Below are 10,176 nucleotides of genomic sequence, written 5' to 3'. Positions count from 1 at the left end.
GCGATAAAAGGAATATTTGATGGAAAATTGTATACATATTTTAAATATACATAGATATAAGACTTTTTTTACGATACAAAGTACGATCTAGCGCGAATATATGATATAATGTAATAAATATAAACGATTAATGAAGGAAAAAGAAATATAAGAATAGAATATAAGAAATAAGAAAGATAATATAAGAATATCTATGCGATATTCACGTCGACTGAATACTTTCTTCGATTTGAAAATGGCGCCATCAGACGATCGTTGTCACTTTACATTTTTCTATTTCAGATTGTTTGTTATAGGTTAATTTCTTTATTACAAATAACATTCTTAATTGTCATTTATTTTCTATAAAGTGACTTATAAAGTACAGGATAAATTTACTAATATTATTACATTTTTGACTAGCAATGTTGGTAGGTCACAAATAGTTACTACATCGATATAGTGTTCATTTTTTTTTCTAAATCTAGTGATTTTGTAAGCAAAAAGAAACTGAAGATTTCTGCTGTTACGTTATACTTCAGTTTTAATGGATTAAAGATAGGATATATCGAGAGAGAAATATGAGTACTGCGAGTGGTTTTACTCAAGACTTACCTCCGAAAGAAGGTTATCGTCCTATCCCAACAGAACGTGTCCCTTTACGTACTTTTCTTGGAGGTAATCCTTGTCATTCTTATAAGTATAATTTTGTAATATCCACTATTAGAAAAAAGCTACAATTAAATATTTTTTAGGACGGCTTGCTTTAGGTTTATGTCTATTTTCTACTGTGGTGGGGCATTACATATATTTCATAGAATGGAAAAGGATAATGCGAGAAAAGATAGAAATGAAAAGCGCTCAATTTGCATTATTACCTATTTTACTTGCTGAAAGAGATCGAACGTAAGTCCATTAGTTTTAATTAAATTTTGAAGAACAAAATGTTTTATTTGAGTCATTATACATACATATACTAGTAACAATCTTACCATATGATATATTGAATGATTTTTTATTAATTGGAATCATAAATATCAACATAACAATATTCAGATTTTTAAAACAAGTCAAGCGTAATGTCGCAGAAGAAAAGGAGTTGATGAAGTATTATCCTGGATGGAAAGTAGGTACATATTTTGGAGATCCAATATATAAAACAGTACCGGAAGATCAATTTATAGAACCAGATCATATCGAATACTTTATACATGCAAGTCCAAAAGATTATGAAGCTAAACGTCTATTAAAGTTAACATCATAAAAATGATATATTTAATGAAAATAGTAATCTGTTAAGGTAGAGATTAAATAAATATATGCAGAAATACTGCACATAACCCTAAAAGATTCCAAATCTTTATGTATCTCTAACAAGATTATTACAGGCTGTTTTTTGATTAAAATAAAATAGCAAACAATTAATATTGTTTTCTGAATTATATATATTCCATTATGGTAAATAATTAACTGATATAAAATACTTTAAAAATATAATACACAAATATAGTTTCTATACGTGCATAATTCTTTTATTTATCTAAGATATATATATATTGCTATAACCTTTAAATAAATTTAAATATTGTTATGTCTTTTATAGAATCACCTACTTTAATTATTAGATACAGACTTTATTAGTAAAATAAATTATTTGAAAAAAAAAGAAATATATAAAATAAGATATACGATTAACAATTTTTAATCTAACAAACACTGCGCAAGTTAGATCAACGTGTACCAATAATCAAATAACGAAGGAATACTGAGTTTCTGTTTGAATAGTATTTCCCAACATTGACGATAGATGTCATTTAACTGTTCTCTTATTGGTCATTATGCTGCTTGCTATCTTAACGCCATCTGCGGAACGTAAAACAAATTTTAAAGTCCATCTATATATGTGTATTTTTAATTCGTATATCATTTGTTTCATTATGGATAACTAAATAAAATAGTTTCGAAAGCGTGGGTTTTATTAAGTTTGACTTATTAAAAAGGTTAGAAATATTTATGCTCTCTTTTTAGTATTTAAACATAATTGTTGATCTCAAGTTATAATCCATAAAGTTGGTAAACATATAATATAAAGATTGTATCAAGTTTAGTTTAAAGGTTAGAAGGAAGTATAAAGAGTGATGGATTCAGATAGTTATACGTTGTCTTGTACAGTAGTAGTAGAATGGCTCGACAAACATGGATCTATTATTCGAAAAATAACTCATAAATCCGCGTCTTTGCGTTTGATACGGGACAATTTCCGAGATATGATCATAGAAATACATGCAGAGAAAGCAAATGCAACAACGAAGTTAACATTAAAAAAAATTTCTGTATTCAATAAATTTATGAATGAGGGTAAAGCGTCTATTAAATTTCAAGAAGAAAACTGTACACTTTTTTTATCTAATGCTCCCTCAGCTTCGTTGATAAATTTCTTAAAAACGATATTTATTAAAATGACAGGGCAAGTCAAAAAATCATCAGATAAATCGTTGAAAGAAAAATTGTTATCGAATATACCATTAGGTGGTATTCAAGAAATTAGTCCAGTAACAAGTACAGAAGTTAATAAAGCAAAGGAAAAAGCAAAGGAAATATCTCGCGCAACGGTTACTACACCATCACCTAGTGCTTTAAAAAAACGAAAACGTTTCAACGAACATACATCTACATTACCTATAGCCAAGAAATTATATGAAAATCCAACTGTAGGAGATATGACAGAAGAACAAAGTAAAGTTTTAAGTGCCGTACTTAATGGAAAAAATGTATTTTTTACTGGTAGTGCAGGCACTGGTAAATCATTTTTATTGAAGAAGATAATAGCAGCATTACCACCAGATGTAACAATAGCTACAGCCAGTACAGCTGTTGCTGCTTGTCATATTGGAGGTATTACTTTGCATCAATTTGCAGGAATTGGAATTGGAAGTGGAACTTTAGAAAGATCTTTACAACTAGCGTCTCGTTCTTCTTCAGCTGCAGTATGGAGAAAAACAAAACATTTAATCGTAGATGAAATTTCTATGGTAGATGCAGAATTTTTTGATAAATTAGAAGTAGTTGCAAGGCATATACGTAAGAATGAAAAACCTTTTGGTGGTATACAACTGATTTTATGTGGAGATTTTTTTCAATTACCACCTGTATCCAAGAGAGATGAAAAAATAAAATTTTGCTTTCAAAGTGAGGCATGGGAGAAATGTGTTCATTTTAATTTTGAATTAAAAATAGTACATAGACAAAAAGATCCAGAGTTTATAAAAATTTTAAATAATATTAGAATAGGAAGAGTTACAGAAAGTATTTCTAATATTCTTAAGGCCACTGCAAAACAAAAGATCGAAAGTAATGGAATTCTAGCAACTAGATTGTGTTCTCATATAAATGAAGCTGATGAAATCAATAACTTTCAATTGAATGAATTAAAAGGAGCTATTAAAATTTATACAGCACAAGACTCTGATGAAATGATGAGCAAAGCATTAGATCAACAATTGCCTGTACCTAGCAAATTAACTTTAAAAATTGGTGCTCAAGTTATGTTAGTAAAAAATATTAATATTTCAAATGGTTTAGTGAATGGAGCTAGAGGAATAGTTACTAAGTTTGTAGATGATTTACCAGTAATTCAACTTAGATCAGGAAATATTTATCATACCAAAATAGAAAAATGGTCTATAAGAACTGCATCGGGTGTTACTGTGCATAGAAAACAAATTCCATTAAAATTGGCATGGGCTTTTTCCATACATAAAAGTCAAGGTTTAACTTTAGATTGTGTTGAAATGTGTCTCTCTAGAGTTTTTGACGCTGGTCAATCTTATGTTGCTCTCTCAAGAGCACAAAGTTTGCAATCATTACGCATTTTAGATTTTAACAGTCAGCAAGTATGGGCTAATACTACTGTACTTGAATTTTATAAAAAATTTAGAAGAAATTTACATGAAATGGAAATGATTCCTATAGGAAAAAAAAAGCTAAAATTAGTAAGTAATGTTATATGAATAAAATATTTTAATAAATAGACTAAAAATTACTTAATAATTTGATAAATATTATAAGATATAATGTTTAGATATTAAAAAGATAAAATGAAATGAATGAGAAATAAGAAGATATATTTTTGTAGTAAAAAAAATATTTTGAAAACAGTATTTTGACAGATCTCATAATCTTTCCTTTTATTAAAGAAAGTAAAAGTTTATGTTTAATTCTAAGCACTTGATCATAACAACAAGGCATAGATGTCCTTCAATATTTTATACAAATATTACAATGCAAGCAATAGCACAATGAAATTTAATAATCATCTACTGTGATTTCTATCGGTGGTATATAACGCCACGTATGTCCAGCATTTATGAGTTCTGAACATAATGTTGGAGTATTTGGTGTTGTTTCTTTACTACTGCATTGAATATCTATTTTATACTGGCCAGCGGTAAAAAATACTACTCGACACTCGTGATATGCTCTCCCATATTCCTGTAACTGTAATGTAAATAGTTTTGAATTAAATGTTTTTTTCATAGTATTATAAAAACGATAAATATATAGAAATGTGATATTAGATGATATATATATATGTTGATATACAATTAAAAGATGTATGTCAAAATATTTACTTACAGCTGGAAGCATCACTTTATTTGCACCAGCAATGGACAATCTTGTATCTAGTTGATAATTATTAACTCCATTATGATGATCTTGATAGAAATTTATAGATAATATAAGATCACTAAGAGGATGTTCTAATGCATTACATACACCTATACCAATATTAACACATTCGCCCAAATTACATGTTAACTCGTCTTGAGCCTTTACCATTGTATCATTTATTGTTACTTCTGTAAAACAATTCAATGTAAATGTATTTTTTATATTTGCACTACAAATAAATTATATAAGGTAATATTTAAACATACCCCATTGTAAAGGACTCATTCTAACAAGATCCAACATATCTTGAGTAAGAGTAATGCCAGAAAGAGTTGCTTTTCCAGTAGATTCGGTACCTAATAATTGCCAACGTAAATCTACTAACGAAGCAATATGCTCAGCGCAAACTTTTTGAAGCTCTCCAACATCTCCTCCTCCATTTAACTAAAAACAAAAGATTAATAAAATAAGTAATAAATAAACAGATAATAAACAAGTAAATATAAGAAATAATACCATGGATAATTTATTAAGTGGACATCTATCTACTGGGACTGGTATTCTACATGGTTCTTTGCCTTCCATATATATACACTTGCTTTGAGTATAATGTAACTCCATTTCATGATTCGTCATATTTGTAACGTCCAATACAAGATAAAATTGAGATGACCTAGACATTATTTTTTATAACGAAGTATTAGATTGAATAAAAAAAAATATGTAATATTTATGATTATTCATTTTACTTACGTTTCTGCTGGTAACACATCCCAATTTGTAATATGTATACTAGGTAACATTTCAACTGTTATAAAAACAGATGAAATTCTACAATACCCTGCTGCTAAGCCAGAACCGCCAGAATATTTTATTTTCAATTGTCCTTCAATAATATTTGAGTTATGCAATGGCACTGCAAGTTTAGACAATCGTGTACTCGCTAAAGAGGAATGACCAGAGTGAGAACTCAAACCAGATCTAAAGGAAGAAGTCAGTTCAGATTGTCTTTTAGTATGATGAGATGGAGAACTTAATCTAGATGGTAGTGAACTGTGTCCTGAATGTGATAATAAACTACTTGGTTGACTGAGATAACTACTGCTATTGATATCTGAAAAGTATATACATATATAAATTAACAAATAGTTGTTCTGTCTTCTTATTAACACGTATAAAAAAAAATATTACCATTTCTAGATACAGGTGCAATAAAGTCTGTGGCAGCATATAGATATAATGTAAGACTTGCACTAGTACGAGGTTGCAAGGGCAATTGGGTCATTAAATTTTCATCGCTCCATTTAAATATTTTTCCTTCTGTGACTGTATCTAAAGTAGATTGTACTGACAATTCTATCATTTCAATAGGAACTTGGCCTACATTTGTTATTGTTATAGTACATTCAGCACTGAAAAGGATCAAATAAGATTATACTTTTAGTTTAAAGAAATCTAGATATTTTCAAAAAACGAACCTTTCCCCTCCATATAACGATATACTAGCACTCGTAACGATATTTTCACCGGAGCTGAAACTCGCAGTTTGAGGTAAACTCGTGGCAACGTCTAATCTTGGTAAAGCTGGAATTACCTCAATAGTATACTGAGGATGTATCATTCCTTCCATATGCCTTAATCTACAATTGGACTTAACTCCTAATGTGTGTGTACTGAAACCAAGAATTTCTAAATCTCCAATTTCTTTAGGTCGACCAGCTAAAGTAACTGCTATAGGTCCAGATTCAGCAGGAAGTGTGATACTTTCTGGTATTGATTCAAATACAACACCATTAGTAAGAAGTCTCATATTAGACACATGCAATTCAAATGGTAATGGATTTATAAATTGCATTGATACTTCACAGATATCTCCTTCGACCCATAAGTAATCTATAATATAATAAGCTCCATGTAATTAATGATAGATGGATCATATGTCCAAAGGTATTTGTTCAATGTAAGCTATGGATTACAGTACCCATTTTACTTTTGGACATAGTTTTACGTTCTAATGAACCAAAGTTAATAGGTGTAAATAAAAATGGGCCATGATCTTCTTTGACTCGTTCGATTTTTTGCGGCTGTAAATGTGGTTGTAAATTTTTCAGAGAAAAGTATTTTGTTTTTGGTATATTTATTAAATTAGCTGGTGGTATGACTGTTCCAGAATCTAAGACCTATTAGAAACAAAAAATATAGTTTTATTATAGAATGTATTTATATAGTACATTTGTTTAACTTACAAGGGGAACAGGAGCACCTTCACATTGTTGAGATACAGTTTGAAGTTGTAAAGCAGTTTCTTTACGCTCGGCAGGAGCTAAATGATTGTACATTGTTTGAAGTAAAAACGTCAAATGTCTTGTAGCTAATGCTGGATTACCCATACGATTTGCAGTAGCAACAAGTTCGTTTATAACATGTATTTGAATAACAGGCCAACCTCTATGTCCATCTATATAAAAAATATAATTATATTAAAGAAAAACTTCTAAGAAATAAAAGAAATCTACAGTATTTATTACCTGCAGGCATATCGATAGGATCTAAAGATAATTTGAAACCAGAAGTAGCTTGTAACATTAAATTATAACATTGTTGCCAATCTGGGCTAGGATTGTTTTGAGAAACATGGCGGGTAGCAGCTAATCGTAAACAAAATGCCGCTTTTCTTATAAAACCAAAACTTGTATATAAATCTGATAATGTAGTAAAACGATCGATCTAAAATAAATATAGAAAACAATATGTATATATATTTAATAAAATATTGTTATATTATAAATCTCAAATTTGTAATTTGTAATAAAAAATCTATCGATACCTTTTCTTGCTCACTCAAAGTTAAATTGATAAATATAACATTGTTTAAATAAGATGCAGCCTGTAAGGTACAATTCTGTTCTATTGATATCCTTGTTCCTTTAAAGCTAGCTTCTGTTTCAATTATACCTGCACACTGATATTTACTATAATGAACAATAGCTTCACGATATTTTTTAGAAATTTCCTCAGGTAATAAAATATGTGGCATATTTGTTTTTACTACGTCAATAGTTGGTGGTGATGGTAATACAGCAACAGCTTGAGAACCTCGTCTACAAATATATAATTTATAAATAAATAATATATAAATATGAAATTCTAAGTTGCTATAAAAAATATAAATATTATAAATTATACATACCTTTGCTTACCTGGACTTCCTTCTTGAAGAGAAGAATTTCTTTGTAATGGAAGATTTCTACACATATTAGGATACAAAACTAAAACAGAAGCAGCACATAATCCTTCATAAGCTGCACCAAGCCATAACCAATCATTAACGGCTTGCAACACATTAGCTGCTGAATTATAATGATACAATGCTTCAGCTGGCAGCCCAGCTTGAAGGCACAAATCTCCCAAATGTTTTGTCATACGTCCCACACATCTTTTTCTATTGTTCCTAGATTCAAGGTCTAAGCCTATGAAGTCTTTTTTTTCAAATGGTGCTAAAAGAAGAGACACACGATCTACTTTCTCTCTAGATCGTTCTAATCTTTTAGACTCTAAAATCCAAAATAGCGAATGAAGACATTCCACAATATATGTTTCAAGATCAGAACAGGATTCATCTGTATAAAAAACAGCTTGTGTTTTAAAATTAGAAGGAGTACTAAATGACTCTGGTGGATCACGAGGATTATTTGATTCTAATGGTCCAAATAGAATTGCTCGAGAATCATACAATGTGGCACTATATTTTACTTTTAAGGTTTCATGAAGTCTGCATAGTTCATTCAATTCTGTTTGATTATCGTACTTGCCAAATGTAATCAAACCTAAAAGTCTTCTATGTGTTTGAAATTCTCCCCAGTCATTATTTTCCACAGGATGTTCTTTGACGAATCGAGCAAGTATTTCTCGTGTATTACCAGAGGAATCTCTTACAGTAAATCTACTCCCTGCCTTGATAATACGTTCAAATAATCTGGAAACTGTTTTTTGTTTTATCTGGGTACCAATCGGTCTTAAAAGTAAAAGCAGTGCCGCGTGATCATGAGCGGTTTGCTCGTAATCAGGGTGAGACATCTTATTGTCGGGTACTGGACTCGACAAGATAACACTAATAGCCGAGCGCATTTATGTCACTCAGTATATAAGGGTACTTATGTTAAGTACCTTAGGCGAACGTCGACATTGTTCTTTTTATATAATCGAAATGAGTTCTTATGAAAAACTGTACTTCGAAATTAATATGCATCAGAATCATAATAATATTAGATACTTAATACAGTTTATTATATGAAACGTATGTGATTGTAAGACACACGAATGACAAGTATCAATGCATCTTGTTACTGCCATTTTGAAAATAAGAAATGCGCACGCGCAATTATCGTGTAATCAGCTGAGCTGAATAAAAAAAAAAAAATGGCATCCGATTTATTCTCGTTTAGATCTCATAATCTTTCTTCGGTTTTATTATTAACATATGTTAACAATCTTTATTATCAGTTATAATTAGCAGGTTAGAATATATAATACTGAAGTAATTGATCATTTAATTTATTATTTTTTGCCTTAACATTTACAATGTTTACATATTTTTATTTTTATATATGTAACTAAATAGTGAAATTCTATTATAAAATGTGGCACAAAAGGAAATAACAATATGCTAATATACTGTATATATGACATTTTTCTACGTAAGATATAGACTGTATATTTAACAAATTTATGTATAATAGAAATAACACCATACTAACATTGGCAATAAAGAAGAGTATTGTAAAAAAATATGTATATCATATAGACATTGGATCTATAGACATATGGGTATTTAAGTTCTCTCATGCAACAATAATAGAATAACATGAGCAATTTTCTATATATAGTTCATATCTAACTATATTAAGCACTAAGCCAATTTAAATTGTTGTTTTTATTAAATATTTGACTTTCTCTTCTATTGTTGTTTCTATAAAATAACAGTCTTTTAATGAAAAATATCATTGATAAACATAAATGAATGCAGCATTATATACCATCTATATTTTAAAATATAAATGTGTATAGCAATCTTTATTGCTATTGTATCTTTTATGTTTTAAACATTACATAAACAATAAATATATAATAAAATAATCAAAGTATTCAACAGTTACGGAACAAAATACAAATAAAAAATACCTTCTTACATTATGTATACATATTAAATGAAAGTGCTATTATCACATGATGTAAAAATATTGAAATTAAAAATTTTCATGTGCGTTGTTAATATCTTGCTTATTTTTTTCTTTTATATCTAAAAATCACTCAACATATATATATATATATATATATATATATATATATATATATATTAATAAGAATTAATATGTTATGTGTGCTGCATCAGTACTGTGTAATAACATTTTGTGCAATAGTGGAATATTTATAGAATACTTATCATAAATGTTATGACAATATTAAGATTATCTTGATATATGTAGTTCCTCATTATAAAATATAGAATGTAACCAAAGAGTAGAT

General features: G+C 28.9%; 3 protein-coding genes across 4 annotated transcripts; 2 read left to right on the top strand and 1 right to left on the bottom strand.

Moving 5' to 3' along the window:
* The first annotated feature begins 462 nt into the window (after positions 1-462).
* LOC122630416 (NADH dehydrogenase [ubiquinone] 1 alpha subcomplex subunit 13) lies at positions 463-1,400 on the top strand. The gene is made up of 3 exons (XM_043814891.1): positions 463-657; positions 735-885; positions 1,036-1,400. The coding sequence occupies exons 1-3, from the start codon at positions 561-563 to the stop codon at positions 1,241-1,243; spliced, it is 456 nt and encodes a 151-aa protein (XP_043670826.1). The 5' UTR covers positions 463-560; the 3' UTR covers positions 1,244-1,400.
* A 493-nt stretch (positions 1,401-1,893) lies between these two features.
* LOC122630356 (ATP-dependent DNA helicase PIF1) lies at positions 1,894-5,379 on the top strand. Of its 2 annotated transcripts, XM_043814791.1 has the most exons (2): positions 1,894-2,778; positions 2,899-5,379. In XM_043814791.1, exons 1-2 carry the CDS (start codon positions 2,118-2,120, stop codon positions 3,987-3,989), a joined length of 1,752 nt encoding a protein of 583 aa, XP_043670726.1. In that variant the 5' UTR covers positions 1,894-2,117; the 3' UTR covers positions 3,990-5,379. The 2 variants fall into 2 exon arrangements, with proteins under 2 accessions (XP_043670726.1, XP_043670717.1); XM_043814782.1 differs by having other exon boundaries at positions 1,894-5,379.
* Positions 4,140-9,009, bottom strand: LOC122630274 (protein brunelleschi). The gene is made up of 12 exons (XM_043814612.1): positions 7,841-9,009; positions 7,478-7,751; positions 7,179-7,377; positions 6,897-7,108; positions 6,632-6,830; positions 6,129-6,543; positions 5,842-6,062; positions 5,404-5,764; positions 5,167-5,323; positions 4,917-5,094; positions 4,615-4,838; positions 4,140-4,476 (listed from the first exon to the last, which is right to left on the bottom strand). Exons 1-12 carry the CDS (start codon positions 8,776-8,778, stop codon positions 4,285-4,287), a joined length of 3,570 nt encoding a protein of 1,189 aa, XP_043670547.1. The 5' UTR covers positions 8,779-9,009; the 3' UTR covers positions 4,140-4,284.
* Positions 9,010-10,176: the final 1,167 nt, after the last annotated feature.

Source organism: Vespula pensylvanica, chromosome 1 (genome assembly GCF_014466175.1).
Source record: "Vespula pensylvanica isolate Volc-1 chromosome 1, ASM1446617v1, whole genome shotgun sequence".
Classification (NCBI taxonomy): domain Eukaryota; kingdom Metazoa; phylum Arthropoda; class Insecta; order Hymenoptera; family Vespidae; genus Vespula; species Vespula pensylvanica.
The sequence above is the reverse complement of the archived record's forward strand: the minus strand, read 5'-3'. Positions and strand labels throughout refer to the sequence as shown.

Coding starts and splice junctions, on each gene's coding strand:
- LOC122630416 (XM_043814891.1), top strand. CDS start 561: ATGAGTACTGCGAGTGGTTTTACTCAAGACTTACCTCCGAAAGAAGGT. Junction 658..734: donor TTTACGTACTTTTCTTGGAG/GTAATCCTTGTC, acceptor AATATTTTTTAG/GACGGCTTGCTTTAGGTTTA. Junction 886..1,035: donor CTTGCTGAAAGAGATCGAAC/GTAAGTCCATTA, acceptor AACAATATTCAG/ATTTTTAAAACAAGTCAAGC.
- LOC122630356 (XM_043814782.1), top strand. CDS start 2,118: ATGGATTCAGATAGTTATACGTTGTCTTGTACAGTAGTAGTAGAATGG.
- LOC122630274 (XM_043814612.1), bottom strand. CDS start 8,778: ATGCGCTCGGCTATTAGTGTTATCTTGTCGAGTCCAGTACCCGACAAT. Junction 6,544..6,631: donor TATGTCCAAAAGTAAAATGG/GTACTGTAATCC, acceptor ATTATATTATAG/ATTACTTATGGGTCGAAGGA. Junction 5,765..5,841: donor TGCACCTGTATCTAGAAATG/GTAATATTTTTT, acceptor TATACTTTTCAG/ATATCAATAGCAGTAGTTAT.